The 19,021-nt window shown below is 59.5% G+C and overlaps 3 protein-coding genes across 7 annotated transcripts in view; 2 read left to right on the top strand and 1 right to left on the bottom strand.

Moving 5' to 3' along the window:
* Positions 1-2,473: 2,473 nt before the first annotated feature.
* Positions 2,474-7,345, bottom strand: LOC132319329 (chloride channel protein ClC-Kb-like). Of its 3 annotated transcripts, XM_059829930.1 has the most exons (19): positions 7,027-7,345; positions 6,804-6,932; positions 6,563-6,691; positions 6,323-6,462; positions 6,133-6,210; positions 5,927-6,005; positions 5,715-5,840; positions 5,504-5,588; positions 5,303-5,404; positions 4,719-4,803; positions 4,455-4,631; positions 4,277-4,346; positions 3,835-3,945; positions 3,534-3,747; positions 3,313-3,446; positions 3,148-3,239; positions 2,982-3,065; positions 2,765-2,851; positions 2,474-2,680 (listed from the first exon to the last, which is right to left on the bottom strand). In XM_059829930.1, the coding sequence occupies exons 1-19, from the start codon at positions 7,124-7,126 to the stop codon at positions 2,642-2,644; spliced, it is 2,061 nt and encodes a 686-aa protein (XP_059685913.1). In that variant the 5' UTR covers positions 7,127-7,345; the 3' UTR covers positions 2,474-2,641. The 3 variants fall into 3 exon arrangements, with proteins under 3 accessions (XP_059685913.1, XP_059685914.1, XP_059685915.1); XM_059829931.1 differs by lacking the exon at positions 5,303-5,404; XM_059829932.1 differs by lacking the exons at positions 2,474-2,680; positions 2,765-2,851; positions 3,313-3,446 and having other exon boundaries at positions 2,993-3,065.
* A 196-nt stretch (positions 7,346-7,541) lies between these two features.
* HSPB7 (heat shock protein family B (small) member 7) lies at positions 7,542-9,096 on the top strand. 3 transcript variants are annotated; one of them, XM_059830024.1, is made up of 3 exons: positions 7,542-7,793; positions 8,039-8,157; positions 8,576-9,096. In XM_059830024.1, the coding sequence occupies exons 1-3, from the start codon at positions 7,667-7,669 to the stop codon at positions 8,759-8,761; spliced, it is 432 nt and encodes a 143-aa protein (XP_059686007.1). In that variant the 5' UTR covers positions 7,542-7,666; the 3' UTR covers positions 8,762-9,096. The 3 variants fall into 3 exon arrangements, with proteins under 3 accessions (XP_059686007.1, XP_059686008.1, XP_059686005.1); XM_059830025.1 differs by having other exon boundaries at positions 8,039-8,169; positions 8,615-9,096; XM_059830022.1 differs by having other exon boundaries at positions 8,039-8,172.
* A 3,438-nt stretch (positions 9,097-12,534) lies between these two features.
* ZBTB17 (zinc finger and BTB domain containing 17) overlaps positions 12,535-19,021 on the top strand; it is a 7,417-nt gene continuing 930 nt past the window's right edge. Inside the window, 12 exon segments of the mRNA XM_059829829.1 lie at positions 12,535-12,638; positions 13,129-13,246; positions 15,511-15,717; positions 15,887-15,928; positions 15,931-16,074; positions 16,347-16,472; positions 16,475-16,512; positions 16,630-16,759; positions 17,218-17,456; positions 17,549-17,691; positions 18,161-18,461; positions 18,570-18,671. Coding sequence (XP_059685812.1) covers positions 12,633-12,638; positions 13,129-13,246; positions 15,511-15,717; positions 15,887-15,928; positions 15,931-16,074; positions 16,347-16,472; positions 16,475-16,512; positions 16,630-16,759; positions 17,218-17,456; positions 17,549-17,691; positions 18,161-18,461; positions 18,570-18,671 — 1,596 coding nt within the window. The 5' untranslated portion in view covers positions 12,535-12,632.

Raw genomic sequence — 19,021 nt, 5'->3', positions numbered from 1 at the left:
AGAGGTGTTTAAGGGGGGGTTAATGTTTTTTTAAGGGTGTTTTTTAAGGGGTTTTAGGGGGTTTTAAGGCGGCGTTTAAGGGGTTTTAAGGGGGGGTAAGAGATTTTAAGGGTGGGGGTTTTTTTCTGGTTTTTTTTTTTTTTAAGGGGTTAGCAGGGGTTTTAAGGGGTTAGGTGTTTAAGAGGGGGGTTGAGGGGTTTTTAAGGGGTTGCACACAGCTGGAGGAGCGTGTCCCATCGCCGGCCTCCTTTCCCCCACAATACCCGCCAGGAATTTGGCTTTTTTTCTCGCCCGCCTCCTCCGAAGCCAAACCCCAGCCGCGGGGCCGGCTGCCCGGTGCCTGCAAATAACCGGGTGGAAAAAAGCCGGAAAAAGGTTGGTTTTTTTTTTCCCAAAACCATAAAAAAAGCGGGAGGAGGGGGGAGGTTTAGGGGGGACCAGCATCTTGCTGCGAAAGCCGCCATTTGGGTGGGCTTCATCCTATTTCGGGGCGTTCGGGCCTGTGGATGCCCCATGCGTGTTACGAGTTTGCCGGTCTCAGCCCCGCCACAGCCCTCAGTCATGGCTCAAAGTCCAGCAGCGCCCGGGGAGGAGCCCAGGGTGGGGGGGGACAACGCCGGATTTGGGTGCGCGGTGGCACCCGGCAGCGCCTTATCTCTGTTTGCCTACGGTGGGGCCGGATAAGGGCGATGGGGAAACTGAGGCATGGGGTGAGCGGAGCCTTTGGGGTGCTCCCCCCCCACCTGCTGCCACCCCAGTGCCTCACTCGGTTTCGGTGAAACTCCCATTCTAATCCCGACGGGAGCAGGCGTGGGGTGACAGCCAGGGACGGGGGCATTACCCATGGGTGCTGTGGGTGCTATGGTCCCCATGCCCCGCTGAGCACCCTCCATGGGTGCTGTGGTCCCCCTCCCAACAGTCCCATCACCCCATTGAGAACCCTCCATGGGTGACATGGGTGCTGTGGTCCCCACCGAGCAACTGAGCACCCTCCATGGGTGCTGTAGGTGCTGTGGTCCCCCTCCCCACAATCCCATCACCCCACTGGGTGATATGGGTGCTGTGGTCCCCACTGAGCACCCTCCATGGGTGCTGTGGTCCCCCTCCCCACGGTCCCATCACCCCATTGAGAACCCTCCATGGGTGATATGGGTGCTGTGGTCCCCATACTGCACTGAGCATCCTTCCCAAGTGACATGGGTGCTGTGGTCCTGTCACTCTATGAGCACCCTCACCCCGCTGAGCACCCTCCATGGGTGCTGTGGTCCCGTCCTCATGGTCCCCTCACCCCATTGAGCACCCTCCATGGGTGATATGGGTGCTGTGGTCCCCGTGCCCCAAAAGCACCCTCCATGGGTGCTGTGGTCCCGTCCTCATGGTCCCCTCACCCCACTGAGCACCCTCCATGGGTGATATGGGTGCTGTGGTCCCCGTGCCCCAAAAGCACCCTCCATGGGTGCTGTGGTCCCGTCCTCATGGTCCCCTAACCCCACTGAGCACCCTCCATGGGTGATATGGGTGCTGTGGTCCCCGTGCCCCAAAAGCACCCTCCATGGGTGATATGGGTGACGTGGTGTCTACTGAGCAACTGAGCACCCTCCATGGGTGCTGTGGTCCCGTCCTCATGGTCTCCTAACCCCACTGAGCACCCTCCATGGGTGATATGGGTGCTGTGGTCCCTGTGCCCCAAAAGCACCCTCCATGGGTGCTGTGGTCCCATCCTCATGGTCCCCTAACCCCACTGAGCACCCTCCATGGGTGATATGGGTGCCGTGGTGTCTACTGAGCAACTGAGCACCCTCCATGGGTGCTCTGGTCACCCTCCCCATGGTCCCCTCACCCCACAATCACCCTTCACGGGACACATGGGTGCTGCAGCCCGTCCCTGCTCCCAGCAGCCTCACCCCCACCCCAGCACCCATCCCAGCACCCATCCCCGTGCCTCTCCCATCGCCCGCCCCGCTTTTGGGGTGTCTCCCTGGCGCTGACCCCACTTCACCTCTCCTCCGGCTGAGCCCAGGCATGCCCGCCTCACCCAACCTGCCCTGCCATGCTTAATTACCCCGGCGGGCTTAATTACGTCTTTGTTAGCGCCCGCCGCACCCTCCGCTCCCCCCAAAAACACTGCCCCCCAGTTTGGAAGGGGGCCCAAAAAGCTGGGGGAGGGTTGGGGTTCAGCCCCCCCATTTCCCCCAGGATCTTGGGGTCGCAAAACACCCACCACCCTTATTAATTGCAATAATTAGGAATAATTTTGTGCTGATAATTATAGGTGGGGGGCCCATGGCGGGCGGGAGCGCTGAGAATGGGGTGCTTTGGTGCGTGTCCTGGGGCTGGGTGCAATTTTGGGGGGTTTTGAGCACTGTTGTGGGGTATGGAGAGGGTGACACCCCACCCCACCCCCCCAAAATGAACTCCATGGGGCTGGAGGAGGAGGAGGAGGAGGAGGAGGAAGAAGGAGCATTGATGGCTTGATATATTTAATGCAAGAGCACACTATGCTGGAAAACCGCCCCCCCACCAGCCTGGATGCCTGGGTTCCCCCGGGGGGGGCACCCACATCACCTGGGGGGGTCAGGACCCCCCTTCTTTCCATGGGTGACATCCCTGGGGAGGGGTCCCTTGGGGTGCCCAAAAGTCATCACTTGGGGTTGGCAAGTTCCTCGATCGCTCTCCGCAGCTGCAAAGGGACAGAGGAGGTGGGTTGGGGTCCTGTCCCCTCCTTGTCCCCTCACCCTTGTCCCCCTCCGTCCCCCCCTCTCACCTCCACCCGGCTGACGGCTCCCACCAGCTCCCCGAAGCGGGTGACGAAGATGCGCTGCAGCTTCAGCAGCTCGAAGAGGTGATGGGCCTTGGGGAGGAGACAACGGGGACATGTGGGGACAAAGCCACCCCTGCTATGTCCCCTCACCATGACACAGAATTGGGCAGGGTTTGGTGGCCCCCAGCCCCATCAGGACATGCGTGTGTGCCCCCCAAACCTGGTGCAGGGAGGTCCATGGCGAGAGCTGGAGCATGATGGGCTCAATAGCGCAGTTGTCCCCAAGCGTCCCTGCGGTGGCCAGCTTGGGGAAGGTGACATGTCAATTTTTGGGTGGAAAAACAGGGTTTTTGGGTGCAGTGGGGTGCTCACCCTCCCCCATTTACCTTCTCTCCTGGGGGTGCCTGGGGATGCTTGTGGCTCTGGAGGAAGGTGACCAGCTGGGCTCTGCTGACGGTGCCCACCAGCATGGGTGACCCTGGGGGACAGGGATAAGCCCGGTGATGTCCCCCCAGGTCACGGTGACACCCCCCCCATACCCCCCATCCCACCTGCGCTCTCCACCACAGGGTATTCGGCATCGGCGGAGGCATCCAAGGCCACCAGTACCTCCTCGAAGCCACCACCCTTGGTCAAGGCCACCACCCGGCGCTCCATGAACTCCTCCACCACCACTTGGTAGGAGCTGGTGAGCCATAAAAACCCCCAATTTTCTATCATTTCACAGCAAATGACCCCAAAATGGGGGGGGGGGATGTGGGGAGGAGCTTACGCCATGTGCCGGCTGCGAATGGGGGGCAGGTACGGCAGCTTCTTGACAATGATGGTGCCGTCGTAGAAGGATGGTTGATGCTTCTGGGTGATGGCGTTGGCCACCAGCACGGCCAGGACGACGGGGAGGACGTGGCCCAGGTGACCGGTGGCCTCGCACACCAGTAAAGCCGTGGAGATGGCGTGGGTCACCGAGCCCGAAAAGGCGGCTGCGCCTGTCATGGAGAACCAGGTGGGGGGTCAGTGTATGGGTGGTGGGTGTCCCTCACCCATGGGTGTCCCCCTCATCCCCACCGACTCACCGGCCAGGGCGTAGCCACCGGGGATGATGGGGTGCAGGTCCCCCTCCGAACGGAGACCTCGGGGGAAGAGCAGGGCCACCGTCTCCCCCAGCAAGCGCCCGATGGCGGCTCCTAAAACAATGCCGGGGGGGGAAAGTGGGGAGACCCCAGCAGCTCCCACCACCCCCAAAATGGTGCAGCTGGAGGTGACCACCTTCCTGCAGCCCCCCTGGGGCCGGATACAACCCCTGTGCCCCCCGCCCAGGCTGGATGTACCCCCGAGGGCTGGATGCAAGCCTTGTCCCCCCATCCCAGGGTGGGATGCCTCCCCTGTACCCCCCACTCCAAGGGCTGGATGCACCCCTTGTATGTTCCCCCAGTGCTGGCTGCCCCCCCAAAGCTGGCTGCCCCCCCAGGGCTGGCTCCCCACCCGCGGTCCAGGCCAGCAGACGCCCAGGCTCACCGTAGATGAAGATGGGCATGAAGTAGCCGGCGGGCAGGGGCAGGGTGGTGGCCAGGATCAGCATCCAGAACTGGGGGGGCAAAGCCCAGTCGAGAGGGGTGGGGTCATCCCCATGGGGACACCATCTCGGGGACGGGGTGGGGGGACACAGGGACTGGGGCGGGGGGGCCACGGCTACCTTCATCAGCAGGAAGAAGGCCAAGGTGCCGAAGACGGTGGCGGAGGGGTGGCACCACTCCTGCCAGAGCCCCCGAGGGTCCACGCCGGGGGGGTCGGCCACGGAGGAGGCGTTGGGGACCAGCGCGCCCCAAGTGCGGTTGTCGAAGAGAGAGGTGAGATACTCCTTCATGGTGAGCTGGAAGGATAGACAGACGGACATCCTGAGCACCCGCTGGGATGTGTTGGGGTGCCCTGGGGAGCCCCATACCCCCCCCCAACTCACCCTGGAGGCCATCAGCTGCCCCAGCCCCGGCGGGAAGGTGATGGAGGCGAGGAGCAGCACCACCAGCACCGTGTAGACGGGCTTGCTGGAGGGGGGGAGAGGCAGGGCTGGGGGCCGCGGGGACAGACAGACTGACGGGGTGCATGGGGTGGGTGGGCAGGGTGTGTGGGGTGGACCCATGGTGGAGCAGGGTGCGTGGGGGGGGACATATGGACGCCCAGGATGTATGGGGTGGATGGGTAGGGTGTATGGGGTGGAGATAGGGATGTCTGGGGTGTATGGGGCAGACAGACAGACACCCAGGGTGCATGGAGTAGACATATGGACACGCAGGGTGCATGGGTTGGATGCGCAGGGCACATGGGGTGGACACACGGACATGCAGCGCGCACGGAGTGGCCACACGGACGCCCAGGGTGCGTGGGGTTGATGCACAGGCTGCACAGCACGGACGCGCAGGATGCATGGGGCGGCGGGGGGCACGCAGGCTGCATGGGACAGACACACGGACACGCAGGGTGCACGGCACGGACGCAGGGACACACAGGGCGCAGGGTGCAGACAGACAGACGCCCGGTACGGACTCAGTGGCCAGCAGCTTGGCTGTGAGCCAGTTCTCCTTGACGGCTGCCAGCAGCCAGCGCTGGCAGAAGAGGTAGGCGCAGCCCACGAGCCCGCAGACGGCCCTGCGGAGGAGAGGACAGGGTACAGGCAGGGTACAGGCAGGGGTACAGGCAGGGTACAGGCAGGGGTACAGGCAGGGGTACAGGCAGAGCCCTCCTTACCCCAAAATCACAAAAAAGAAGGTCTCCAGGAGGTCGAAGGGGAAATCAATCTTGAGGTCGCTCTTAAAAACAGCAGTGATGGTTTCTGGGGGACGGGGGAGAATGAGCGTGTGGGTTTTGGGGGTCAGCACCCCAAAAATGCTATGGGCCCCCCCCCCCGGGGGGGTCTAAAGGGGAATGGGGGAGCGGCTTCCTGCCTGCCCTGCCTTGCCTTGCTCGCTGTTGAAGATGGCGAGGAGGCGAAACATGAAGGCGCCGCAGGTCGCGGCGAAGAAGCCGCGCCAGTAATCCCGCACGGCGAAGTGGGAGGACATCACCTCGATGCTGAAAAGCACCCCTGGAAAAATGGGGGGGGGGGAGGTGGGCTGTCTTTAGGGGGGACTTTGGGGGTCCCCAGGGTGGGATGGGGGAGGCGGTCCTCACCGCTGATGGGCGCCCCGAAAACTGTGGCCACCCCGACGGCTTGTGCTGCCACCAGCATCTCATTCTGCTTGAATTTGTTCTGTAGGGAGAGGGAGGAAGTTTAGACATAACACAATTTTTTTTTGGTGGGGGGTAAAATAAAATCCCGTAATTTGGGGCGGGGGGGGGAATTCCCCCCACTTAACTTTTGGGGGTGGCACCCCCACCTCGTACTCCCTCGTGACCGAGGTCCGCATCTTCCCCAGATACGCTGCAGCCATGGCGGAGAGGTGGACAAAGGGTCCCTGGGTGCCGAGGTAGGGGGGACACGGCGCTGAGCGTGTCCCCCACCACCACCCCGGCGCCGACCGAAACCGCCGGCGATGCTGGGAACCTGGCGGGGGTGGGATCCCTCACCACTTTGCCGAGGAAAACGGTGCTGCCGCACACCAGGGTGCAGGTCAACCCCACCACCTTGGCTCCGAAATTTTGGATGGCCAGGTAGTCCTCCAGCACCACGCCCGTCAGGATGGTCTTCAGCTCCGGGATGCCTGAGCCTGGAGGAGTAGGGGGGTGTCCAAATTTTAGGGGTCCCCCCGCTAGCAGGGGGGGGGGGAGTTTTGGGGAAGCGGGGAGGTTGGGGTGCAGCCGGCTCACCTCCTGAGTGCGGGGTGATGCTTTGGGAGAAGCCGGTGGAGAAGGCCGCCAGCGCCGTGGGGTACATGGTCCACGAGAGGTACTTGAGCACCAAGATGTCACCGACCTCTTGGTAAAGCCACCGGTGGGCTGGAGAAGAAGCACCGGGAGGGGAGATGCCCCCCCTCCCCCCAAGCCCCCCCCCATCCTTGGTGAACCCCCAAACACCAGGTGAAGCCCCCCATGGGAGCCCCTCATTTACCCTGGTAGAGCCTGGAGACAAGGAGGTCCATCATGAAGCTGATGGTGGCCATGAGGACCCCCAGGACGAAGAGGAAATACCAATCTTCCCCAACACGGAAAAGCTGCCGCTTCACCCACTCCAGGCACCCTGCATGGGGGCGGGGGGGGTAGCAACGGGGTGATGAACCCCCAAAAAACACACACACCCAAGGTCCCCCGTCTTTGGGTGGGGGGGGTCTCACCTCGGAGCCTCCTCCGGGCTTCGGGGCAGGGTCTCCAGCTCTGCGCCGACACCAGCACCCTCTCCTCCTCCCGCAACCCCCCAGGAACGGGGCGCTCCATCCCAGGGACTTTTCGGGGGACAGGACCCCCCTTTTTTTTCGGCACCCCCTCGCCAGTCCTCCTACCTCAGCCTCCACCGCCGGACTGAGTTTGCAAACAAGCTCATTAAAAACGACCTTGACGAAGCCAACGGACCCGCTCGGGCCGGAGCGAGCCGGGTTTCCCCCCCTCCCCGCCACCTCCAAGCTCCCAATCCCAGGGCGGGGAGTATTTAATAAGTATTTTAATTAATTATTGTTATTATTCCTTAATAATAGGCAGGAACGCTGGCATCGCATTCCACAGCGTTGAGGGGGGGGGATGGAGAGGGGAAAAATTTCCACCGTCTCCGGCGCAAGACCTAAATTTAGCCCGTTTTACGAGAGGTCTGGCAGGCGGCCGGGAGCCTTAACGAAGCTTTAAAAAGCTCGTCAAGCCACCCCCCCTGAAATAACCGGCCCCACTTCGCCTTCACCGGGAGGAGGACGAGGAAGGGGCCTTTGCTCTTCCTCCCCGGTGAGAGTTGGGGGTCGGAGGTTGAGGGGGGGACGGACACGGTGGATGAACGTGAAATCCTCGTCTGCTTTCCGATCGGAGCACAGCTTTCACCAGTCGGCGTCGCCCGCCGGCACCATGGAGCTTTTTGGGAGCTTCGTCCGGCCCCGCGGAGAGACCTTGGGGTTCCCAGGTGAGTTTGGGTGGGGGGGACCCCGCTTTTAGGGCTGGGCGAGGTAGCAAAAGAGGGGGGGGGGGTTGGCGATGCCTCTGCCCCTCTGCACCGGCATATCCCTGTCCTGGAGGGTTTGGGCAAGAGTCAGAGGCGTGGGAGAGGTGTTTGGGGGGGCCCCCACCGAAATGTGGCCGTGACCCCCAGAGGCGTTTAGGGGGAACCCCCACTGAACTGTGGCTCTGACCCCCCCCGCTCTCCGGCAGCTCGGCCCGGCAACACCGGCACGGTGAAGACCTTAGGCAACACCTATCAGTTCACGGTGGACGTCAGTGATTTCGCCCCTGAGGACATCATCGTCACCACCTCCAACAACCAGATCGAGGTGCACGCCGAGAAGGTGGGCACTCCCTCCCTTCCCTGCTCAACCCCAAAGTGTGGTGGACCCCAAAAGCCTCAACTGGGGGACCCCCCAACTCCCACCCAACTTCCTAATGGCCCCAGACGTAAACCTAACAGGGTTTAAGTGATCATTTCCTCATCTTCTCACCCCGTATTTCACAGGAGCAAAGCCCACGAGACCCAACAAACTCGTGCTCTGTAATCACCCCTCTCCTGTGGGGGTGGGAACCGAAAAAAAGCTCGTCTGTCGTCTCCCACATCCCGCCCATCCCCTCAGGGAGATAAATATTAACACCACATACAAGGCACGACCGCCAGCCTCACCCAAGGGCAGGGAACAACGAGCCCCTGTCCTGCCTGCACCCCAAAATGGCTCGTTTTCACCCCTTTTTTTTCCCCAGCTGGCTGCGGATGGCACCGTCATGAACACCTTCACCCACAAATGCCAGCTGCCTGAAGACGTGGACCCCACGTCGGTGTCGTCCTCACTGGGGGATGACGGCACGTTGACCATCCGGGCTCAGCGACAGCCCGCTAAGCACGCCGACCACGTCCAGCAAACCTTCCGGACTGAGATCAAGATCTGAGGGGTCGGGGGGGTGTCCCTTTTCCCCCCTCCCCTCGTTAATTATTTGGGTAATTTGGGAAGGAGGTGGGACGTGGGGTAGGGGACGGTAACGCTCTCCGGCGGGGTCAGACCCACGCTGAGGGGCCAGTGTGGTGAGACGCATCCCGTTGCCCACCGGAGAAATTCCGGAGGGGAGTCCCGGCTCCGGTGGTTTTTAGCCGGTGAGGGTTGGTGGGGAAGATCCAGCATGCCAAGACCCCCGCTGGGAGCGAGGAGCAAGGTTCCCCTCCCCGACCCTCCGCCGGAGCTTGTCTCTGTATATACAGCTTGTGATAAATTATTGAGAACGCCTGATTGCTGCCTCCTCCGTTTTTTAATGTTTTCTTGATGCTTTTCCCTCAAAAGGGCTGCAGGTTCAGCCCCAAGGTGTGTCTTGGTAAGGGGTACCACGAGCAATTCCTCCATCCCAACAAAAACGTGGGCAAGGAGCCGCCCCGGCTTCCCTCCGCTCCCGCAGCCCCATTTATTTCCAGCCTGGGGTGACTCATTTCTTCCCCTTCGCTCTATTTCTGAGCCATTCCCTCAGCTGTTCGGCCGCCGGCCCACCTGGAAGGTCACCAAACCCTCCTCCCCTCGCCCACCCACACCCATCGCCCTTAGGGAAGCCCAAGGCAGTGGCATGAGCTACGCCGACGGTCCCAGCCTGGCTGCCAAACCCAGGGGCTTCTTTTTGGGGGCCCAAAATCCCCTCCAAGGGCTCAGCTCCATCTCCCTGTGTGTACAAACAACAGCGAGGCGCCCGTTCAGGGCGAGCGGCTGTTTATAGCTACCACACGCCACCCGGCTCGTGTTGCTGCTCAAACTTTGAGGTCAACTCGTCCCTGCTTGTGCCCCAACGACTCGTGACTTGCATTAACACACCTGCAGCGTCTGGGACACACACAAACACACGCGGCTCTTCCATCATCTCCTTGGGTGGTTTGCCTATCGGCACTGTGGGTCACTTGGGGGACTCCTTACCGCGGGATGCTGCGAGGAAAAAAACGTTGAAAAGTCATTAAAAAAGCTCATACTGGCTATAAACTCCCCCAGCACAGCCTAGGAAATTGGAGCCATGGAGGCAGAGAGCAGTAGCGATGCCCTGTCATTGATCCTCCACGCTGGGATGTGTCTGCTCTGCCCCAAAAGGCCACCCCTGGGTGCCCAGGGCACCCCAGCACCCAGAGAGCCACCCGCCACGGTTACAGATTGCCATCTAGTGGTGACAGGCTGGTGGGTGGCCCTCACCCACGAAGCTCCAGCAAAAGAAGGAAGAAAAAAACAAAGCCTTTTTCTCCCCAAAGCCGGTTAGTTTTCCACAGGGGAGATTTCCGAGCCAGGAAGAGGGCGAAGGGACAGCTCAGAGCCCCAGTGCTGAACAAACCCCGCAGCAGCACGGCCCTGGTACGGGCTCATTCTTGGCAAGCAGGGAAATCTGGCCATGGGGGAAAGAAATAGATAGTATCATGCTTTTGGGGCGGCCTGCTCGGCAGCCTGTGACCTGCACCTGCCCAAACTCACCGGTACTTGGCAATACACGCCAGTAAACGGCTGCCTTCAAAGCCACACTGGGCTCCTCGTGCCACCTGGCCCTGCACACCCACCTGAGGGAGTTTGCCCGTGCAGAGGGCCCACCTTGGGCAACATCTACAGCTTTTGGGCCATGCTGACCGGCCGGGACAGCAACGCTGGGCCTGTTCCCTGTGGAGACGCCCGGCCGCCATCACGGCAGCTGCCCGACGCCTCGGCCTGTTGGCACGCCTGGGGTGTGGGCAACATTGGGGGGGAACCAAAACCCTCAGGGGGATACAGCGTAACGGAACAGGGCTCTTTGCGCCTCACGGAGCCGCAGGGTCAGCCCCGGGGCCAACCGGCCCCTCGCACCTCCGCTCCCCTCCCCTCCGCCCGCCACACTCGCACTGTCATGGCGGCGCTCCTGAGGAGCGCGGGGCGGGGGGGAGCAGGAGGCGGTGCCACGTGACGCGGCTCACCGCGCCATCTACGCGTGCGCGGTCACATCCTCTGCCGGGACCGCGCATGCGCGGTGGGCGGAGGGGGGCGACGCCGCTTCCGCCCGGCGCCAAGATGGCGGCGCCCTTTGTCTGGTCCGTGTCACGGTGAGCGCCGCGGGCGGCAATGTGAGGCCCCCGCCGGGCCCGGCATGGCAGGTAGCGGCGGGGGGGCTCCGGGGAGCCTGCGGGGAGCCCGGGGAGGGGCTGGGAGGGGGCTGGAGGGCCTGAGGCGGGGCTCGGGGGGGGCACGGGGGCTGGGAGGGGAAGGGGGCTGCGGCCCAGCTCGCTCCCTGGAGGGCCCCTCCCAAAAGGAGCTGTTTTGGGGGGCCCCCCGGTGTGCGACCCCCGGTCTTTTGAGGGGAGGCTGCGTGGGGGTCCCCCCATCCCCTTAACACCCCAGGAGGGGCTGTGGCAGCTCTTCCCCCCCCCCCCAGATTTGCGCCCCCCACCCCGTGTGACCCCCCCTCAGGCCGCTGCCGGGCCCTGAGGTGAGGCCTGGAGCGGCTGTCGTGAGGGGAACGGGGGGCTGCCGGTGCTTGCTGGGGTCCTCGCCAGCCCACCCTCACCAGGGTGTCCATGTCTGCTGTGGGAGACGTGTGTCCGCCCACGGAGCCGTGGGGTGATTCGGGGCAAGGTCAGGAGCGAAGCCCTGTCCGCCAGCGTGTGGGGCAGCCGCCGTCCCATCGGGACACAGTAAGACATCTGCAGGGGACACAGCGCTGGCAGCCAACGCTGTGCAAGACAAGTCCCCTGACACCGCACAAGCTGTCTACCTGCACGTCAAGGATGTCGCCAGTAGAAGAGCGGAGAAAACTTCAAAGCATCATGCAACAGCTCAAGGGAAAAAGGGGCTTTTCTCATCTTCTGGTGACTTTTTTTGGTGTGATGACAGCCCGTACTGGCTGTACGTGCCCTCCGCCGGCATCACTTTTCGGGCATGGGTGATGTGGTTCATGGACAAGCCGCGTTTCCTTCATTGCGTTTCTGCATCAGAAGCTTCTGCCGAAATTTCAGAGATTGGGCAGCGTTCCAAAGGCAGGGGTTTTTTGCACAAAGGTGAAGGTTTTGTAGTTCGTCATCCGGGCACTGCAGAAACGGGTGGTTTTCATGGCAGAGCTCGAGGTCTGGCGGTGTCTCAGCGGCCCCGCTGGCTCCCTGCCTGCTGCAGCCCAGGGCTCCGGTTACCTGCAGGCAGCCCTGCCCGCACAGCCACGTCAGGAGCCACACGAGCGTATCCATGGGCCCAAAAACTAAATAACCGAGAGGTCTGAAGGGCGTCTGTTCCCTGGAGGGGTCCAGAGTGTCTCTGCTCATGTTTCTTCTTGTGTCTTTCTCCTTTTAGTTCCCTTTCACCACGTTTTTTTCCTGACTGTTAATGCTTGTGATTATTTTTTACCACCTCCTTACAGCTGAGTGTGAGCTCACCTTCCGGTTTCGCTGCCGACCACGAACTCCAGAGCCCTTCTCTATTTCATTCACTTCTCTGTACTGTGTCCAGGAACCTTTTTTCTTTTATTTTTAACCTAGAAACAGTTGTTAAAAAGCTGTGGATCATCTCAAGAGGCAGCTCAGTTTAAACTCCTCCACATTCAGCGATCAGTAAGAAGGCTAAAATATGCATTAACCTTCAGATGTGTGGTTGTGGACTGGCACTAAAACCCCCTTAGCACAATAATTTGTATTAATAACACACCTGTACCTCGATCAGCTGTTAACTTCATTTTTTTTTAACTGAAAATGTTGCAGAATCAGTTACTGGAAATGAGGACAGACTCTTCTTCGCAGAGACTGAAAAGATTAGGGCTGCTTTGTTCCCCGAGCTGACACACGAGAAGGGAGATGACGGTAGGCAGAAAGTAAACCGCCTCTTCCTTTTTATCTTCCCAGTGTAAGAATGGACGGCTGGATGGTGATAGAGTTGAAAGGCAACATTTAAACCACTATTTTTTTCCAATTTTTTGAGGGTTTGGGGGTTTTTTAATAGGTAGATGCTTGGGCGTCAGGTACGGGGAGAGGCTAATGTCATTAATAAGCAAGAGAGCTTAACGGAGCTTGTGTGGGAAGCTCCCCAGGACTGTCGCTGCTGTATTTATCTCTGCGAGCGTGTGCGGCGGGCGTGGGTGTTCTCATAACGAAGCTTTTCTGTGATTAATCAGGTAACGAGAGACTCGACAGCCACTTTGGGGAGAGGTCGGGAGGGGAAATGGCGCTCGTGTGCCTCCAACACGGTGAAATTGGGGGGTGCCCGGTCCTGGGTCAGTGACGTTGGATCTTGGCGCCTTCACCATGTGACGTTTGGGTTTTAAAATGGAGCTTTTCGTCCCGTTTCTCCCAGGATGGCTGCGTAGAGACTGACTTGAGCACCGGGAAGGGGGAAAACTCCGGAGGAGAGCCGCAAGCGTCTCGCCTGCAGCCTCGGTCCTCTGGATATCTCCGATCCTCGCAGCACAGGGGTGAGATCGGGTGCCGATCCTGGCTTATCTTTGTCTTTCGGGCGAGGAGCTCTGACACATGGCCTCAGACAGCGCCGCTACCTTAAACAGCCGACAGCAATGGGTTTGTGCTGATGGGAGCTAATTTATTTAGCAGTCGGGTGGACCAGCAATACCTGATTTGGTGTTTGCCCTCCCTGGATCCATCCCCGGATCCATCCCCATTTCGGCACATCCTGTTCAGTTGGGGAAGGAGTTGGATCTTGGCACCGGAGCCGCGAACTGGCCCTGCCCGAGCAGTGGCAAGGAACCAGGGTGGCGTTTCGGGTGCACCGTGGTTTTTTGATCCAGATAGCTGGGATTTTTAAGGCTTAGAGTCAGGGATTTTAGTGTACAAATTGATCTCAGCTGCTGGGGGACGCTGGGTGCTGGCTTTGGGCATGAGGGCGATACGCAGCTCATCCCAACCTCTGCCCTGCTGTGCTCGTGTGCTCCGACGAAGCTGTAACGTGATGGTGCAGAGGAAACTGCAGAAAAGACAAAGTTTTTCGGGAGCAGTTGAATTTCTTGTGATTTTGCTTCCTGTGCAAACCTTGGGTGTGAAGCTGAGGCGAGTCCAATCAGGGAGCGATAAAAATCATCGTTCAGATGCAAAGCGCCTCCTACAAATTACCCAAAATAGCCTTTTAGTGCATCGAACTGTCGTGATTTCTCAGGTCCTGCTGTGCAGAGTTTTCTGAGCACGGAAGGCAACATTGCTTGTCCTGCTGGGAAAATCCTCCCCTTTTTTTTCAGAGCTTCCTTTGCAAACCTTGCAGGGTCATACGTATGTGGGGGTTTAGACAGATTTTACTACAAGTACTGATGATTCTGGCTCTCGAGGGATGTATTTTGGGACAGGCTGTGGGTGTTTGGTTAAAAAGTACCCCGTGTTTTGGAGAGCTGGAGGATGTTTTGGAGAGCTGGAGGAAAGTTGTGGTCGTGAGTTAATTGCAAAAACAAACAGCGTCTTACGGGAGTGAAACTTTCTCTCTCCGTGCGTGATTTGATGCTGTCGGAGGTGTCTGGGCTTCTCATCCCTGCCGGGAATGATTTTGGAAGCCGAATCGATCCGTGGGCAGAAGATCTTTCACCGAGCGCATTGCTAGCACCCACTGTAGACAGGAGGAGGCTCCCTCTCCCCGCGGTGCTCGCCTGCTGCGTGCTTGTCCACACTTAAACAGATCCGGAGGCCGGAGGAAGGGATGTGCTCGCGGCTGCCTGAAAGCAACCTGGTTTTGTGGATCCAAACCTGTCACCTTTCCCCGACCTGAGACTCCCCGTGCTGTTTTCAAGAGCTGGTAAAATGGAAAAGCAACTGCTATGGGCTGGAAACCTTCAGAGACACACCAAGCATCAGCTTAGTATCAAACCCAAGACTTCCCCTTGCCTCTTCCAGCAATCAGAGCTTTAGGGGCTTCCTGGCCTGGCAGGTTGACCAAATAACTGTGGATATTCCCTGTTTGCTTTCTCTTTCTCCCTTACTCATCGATGAAATGATCCCTTCAGCTCACTGAGGAATCACTTTCGGAAAACGCAGCCGAGTGAAAACCCTTCCTTCTCTACCCTGCACCCTGCAGGAGAAAACCCAACGTGTGGCAGCAGATCAAGCTCGTGGTACCTTTGCTGATGAGGACCTGCTTGAAAAATGGGCTTTCGCCATCTTTCCAGGAGTTTGCAGCATTCCTCGGCCAAAGTCATGCTTTTGAGCAGGAAGAACTCCCTCCAAACACACAATAAAAAAAAAATTAAAATCCCTCGGTATCATGATGCGGGCGCCTAAAACGAGCAGGAGCTTGAAGATTTTGATGAACGCTTTCTGCGCTGCGCCCTCAGCGGGAGTGGTGGCACTGCCTGTTTGCCAAAGGGATGGTGGGCACTTGTGTTTGCAGAGGCAACAAGGTTCCTGCTCGCAGCTTGGACCAGTTGAAGAGCAATAAATGTATTTTAAATGCTGTTAGGATGGCAAAAAAATATATTGACTGTTCAATCAACTCTCCAGCCCCATGTTGGCATTGTCGCTGTTACAGGAGAGTTTTGGGGTTGTATTTGGTGGGGGAGGCAGGCGGCTGTAGCGAGGAGCTGAATTTAGGCTTTTTGGGCCACGTTTTTTAACTAACAGGGCGATTGGGTTGTGGTTGATCCGTGGCTTTGTGATTTGTCCTGCTTCGTGGCCCTTTCCGACACGGCATCGGGGTTTCAGCACCTGCCTCACCCCCCTCTCGGGTTTATTTTCCTCCCCGCAGCCATGGATTTCCCCCAGCACAGCAAGCAAGTCCTAGAACAGCTGAACCAGCAGCGGCAGCTGGGTTTGCTGTGCGACTGCACCTTCGTGGTGGACGGCATCAACTTCAAGGCCCACAAAGCCGTGCTGGCGGCCTGTAGCGAGTATTTCAGGATGCTCTTCGTCGACCAGAAGGACGTGGTGCACCTTGACATCAGCAACGCAGCAGGTAGGCAGAGGGTTATCCGATATCCCTTTGAGCTGCTTAAACGAGTCATTTTGGTGCCCGGGGTTTGAGGGAGGCTTTTCAGCCTGTTATTTTGTGTGCTTTGGGCTTTTCAAAACTGTATGGCCAAGAGGGTGAGAGCTTATTTCTGGTTGTATCACCTCCCTTGCAGGCCTGGGCCAGGTTTTGGAGTTCATGTACACAGCTAAGCTAAGCCTAACCCCGACAACGTGGAAGACGTGCTGGCCGTGGCGGGTTTCCTCCAAATGCAGGAGATCGTTAGCGCTTGCAACGCTCTCAAGTCCCTTGCCGTACTGGCAGAAAGCCCCACCAAAAGCCAGCAGCCCCTCGCCGAGATCGGTACGTAGCCTCCTCGCTTTCCCTCATCCGGGGAGACTGGAAATTGCCCACGAAGCGGCCACGCTCTCTGACCACCATCCAAACCCACGGCCTGAGCGTGTCTCCTGGTGCGCAAGGGCGTCTGGATGGGTTTGATCCCCTTGTGTGGCACCAGCAGTTGAAGAGCTGATGCTTCCTTGAATCTTTATGGGATTTGGGAATCCTTCTAGCAGCTGTCGGGGTGCCCCTGCGTGGGCAGCAAAAGCTGGATCGCTTTGCCTTTTCCCTCGCAGGGACCGACAAGGCGACCGTCGAGGACAAGGCATCAGTGGCAGAAGCACTGGGTGATCTTCTCAAACTAAAACCGGTTCCTCCTGACGCAGAGGGGGAAGGAAGAGACACCCGTGGCTGCAGCAGCACAGCCTGACGTGCAAGCAGAGCAGCTGGGCGGCCAAGAAGGTGAGCCGCCAAGGGATGACACCCAAAATCCCCCATCACTCCCCCCAACACAGCTTGTCCTGCTGCCGGGCCCTGCTGCGTGCCTGGAACGTGCCTGAGACACTCTGTTGTTTGTAGGGGCAGATGCTGCCATCCAAGAGGGTCCCAAAGTCGAATTTCCCAGCCACCCGCAGCTGGCGGAGGAGCGTGGTCAGCAGCAACAGCCCCGTGGCAAAGGGTGACATCTCTCCGGGCGCCGAAACCGGAGGTGTGTTCATGAGCAAGGGCGGTGGCAGGGACTTTGCTGTCTGCCCCTTCCCTTCAGCAGGGCTGAAGCAAAGCTGGGCAAGGATTGAACACTTGTTTTCCATGGAATTAATTTTGTTAGCGTGAGGTTTTGCCATGCAAACGCTGTCTCCTGAAAGTCGCAGAGCCCACGGGGAGTGGTTGTCCATGGGGCAGAGCTAGGAGAGGTTGGGAAATGCTCCTCTGTCTGCGCAGGCTTTTGGATTTTAGGGCTAATGACCTGCAAATCCGAACTGACTCCAGGCAGAAATCTCGGCACCTGTGTGATACGATGGAGTACCAGGATTTCCCTGAGTACAGTAGGGCAGGTCTAATCCCCATCGCCTTAAACCTGGGCTTAGAGTTAGGAAATATAGGTGGGTTTTGAGTCTCTAATGCTGGTCCCGATCTTTAGCATTCCCATTTTCTAACTGCCTGCAGAGATGGAGCTGGAAGGGAAGGAGGAAGAGGGGGAGATGACCGCAGAGGATGAAGAGGAGGCTAAAATCCCTGAGGAAGAGCAGCCCCGGTTAGAAAATGGAGAAAACGCTGAAGATAACGAATCGGGAAGCACCGACTCCGGGCAGGAGAACTCGGGCGAAACCCGTCTGCTGCGTTCGGGTACTTACAGCGACAGGACCGAGTCAAAAGCCTACGGCTCCGTCACGCACAAGTGCGAGGTGAGGCCGGCCGCGGCCCCGAGCGGAGTCTCCGGTCCCTCAGGGACACCGGTCATCACCGGCCGCGCCTGCGCCTGTCTCTCTGTCCGTAGGACTGCGGGAAGGAGTTCACCCACACCGGTAACTTCAAGCGGCACATCCGTATCCACACCGGCGAGAAACCCTTCTCCTGCAGGGAGTGTAACAAAGCCTTCTCCGACCCGGCTGCGTGCAAAGCCCACGAGAAGACGCACAGGTATGGCAACGCTGGGGACCGAGAGGTGCCACCGGGCCGAGCTGTGTGGAGAAAGGCTTGTGACGATGCTGGCGGCTGGCTGAGGGAGTGAGGGTTTGAGCAAGAGGCCGGTACAGCAGCCAACGCCGCTCTGCCGCTCGCACCGGTCTGGAGGGGTCGGTGCTGCAGGGTTGGTGACTCCCAGCAGCTCATTTGGACGGCGCCAGCCACAAAAAGATGGCGGCAGAGCCTAAAAAAACGTGGCTTTTGCTTGCAAAAGATCACATCCTTGCAAAATCTATCAGCGTGGTGGGGTAGTCCGGGAGGAGATTTATCTTTTCTGCCTCTGCCCTTCCTTTTTGCCTTTGCTTCAAGATATCCTGTGGGATCCAGACGGGTCTAGCTGGGGTGGTGGAGCTTGGATCGGAGCGGTGAGAGCTCGGCACGCCGGTTCTTCCCCCCTGGCCTGACGGCCCCGTCTCCTCCGCAGCCCGTTGAAGCCCTACGGTTGCGAGGAGTGCGGGAAGAGTTACCGCCTCATCAGCCTGCTGAACCTCCACAAGAAACGGCACACGGGGGAGGCCAAATACCGCTGCGACGACTGCGGCAAGCTCTTCACCACCTCCGGCAACCTCAAACGGCACCAGCTGGTCCACAGCGGGGAGAAACCGTACCAGTGCGACTACTGCGGGCGCTCCTTCTCCGACCCCACCTCTAAAATGCGGCACCTGGAGACCCACGACACCGACAAGGAGCACAAGTGTCCCCACTGTGACAAGAAATTCAACCAGGTGAGTTGGTTGGGGGGACGAGCCGGACCCATGGCTGTTCGGGTCCCTTCGGAGGGAGATGGGGGCGATGTGGGGGGGGGCTCTCTGCATCCCTCTCTCTGTCCCCAGGTGGGGAACTTGAAGGCTCACTTGAAGATTCACATCGCGGACGGGCCCCTGAAGTGTCGGGAGTGCGGCAAGCAGTTCACCACTTCAGGTAGCACGGGGTTGGTAGGTGGTGAGGTCCCAGCGACGGAGGTTTGGCTGGCCCGGGGGAGGGGACGAGGACCGCGCCGTGGGGGGATCGGAGCCGGAGGAAGAATCTCATCCTGGGCCCGGGAGGGTTTAAACCTCTTGCTGTGGTGCCATGGTTTGCAGTGCATAAATTTCTCCCTCTCTGTGGGGCTGCACTGGCATCCCCCGTGGGATCACGCCCTGGGGATGCTCCTGGAAGGAGCCCTTGATCCGGCTTTTCGGGATGGAGGCGTCTACTCCCGTCTCCCCAAACCGCTGCAGAGCTGGAGGGGTCCGGTCGAGCCCAGCAGAGTCTCTCCGTCCCCTCAAAAATCGGATGCTTGTTA

Source organism: Gavia stellata, chromosome 27 (genome assembly GCF_030936135.1).
Source record: "Gavia stellata isolate bGavSte3 chromosome 27, bGavSte3.hap2, whole genome shotgun sequence".
Taxonomy (NCBI): domain Eukaryota; kingdom Metazoa; phylum Chordata; class Aves; order Gaviiformes; family Gaviidae; genus Gavia; species Gavia stellata.
The sequence above is the reverse complement of the archived record's forward strand: the minus strand, read 5'-3'. Positions and strand labels throughout refer to the sequence as shown.

Bases quoted from the DNA above. Each gene is read 5' to 3' on its own strand.
- LOC132319329 (XM_059829930.1), bottom strand. From the start codon at position 7,126: ATGGAGCGCCCCGTTCCTGGGGGGTTGCGGGAGGAGGAGAGGGTGCTG. The intron at 3,066-3,147 runs GTAAATGGGGGA...ACCTTCCCCAAG, and splicing joins AGGCACCCCCAGGAGAGAAG to CTGGCCACCGCAGGGACGCT. The intron at 2,681-2,764 runs GTGAGAGGGGGG...GTCCCTTTGCAG, and splicing joins GAGCCGTCAGCCGGGTGGAG to CTGCGGAGAGCGATCGAGGA.
- HSPB7 (XM_059830022.1), top strand. From the start codon at position 7,667: ATGAACGTGAAATCCTCGTCTGCTTTCCGATCGGAGCACAGCTTTCAC. The intron at 7,794-8,038 runs GTGAGTTTGGGT...GCTCTCCGGCAG, and splicing joins AGAGACCTTGGGGTTCCCAG to CTCGGCCCGGCAACACCGGC. The intron at 8,173-8,575 runs GTGGGCACTCCC...TTTTTTCCCCAG, and splicing joins TCGAGGTGCACGCCGAGAAG to CTGGCTGCGGATGGCACCGT.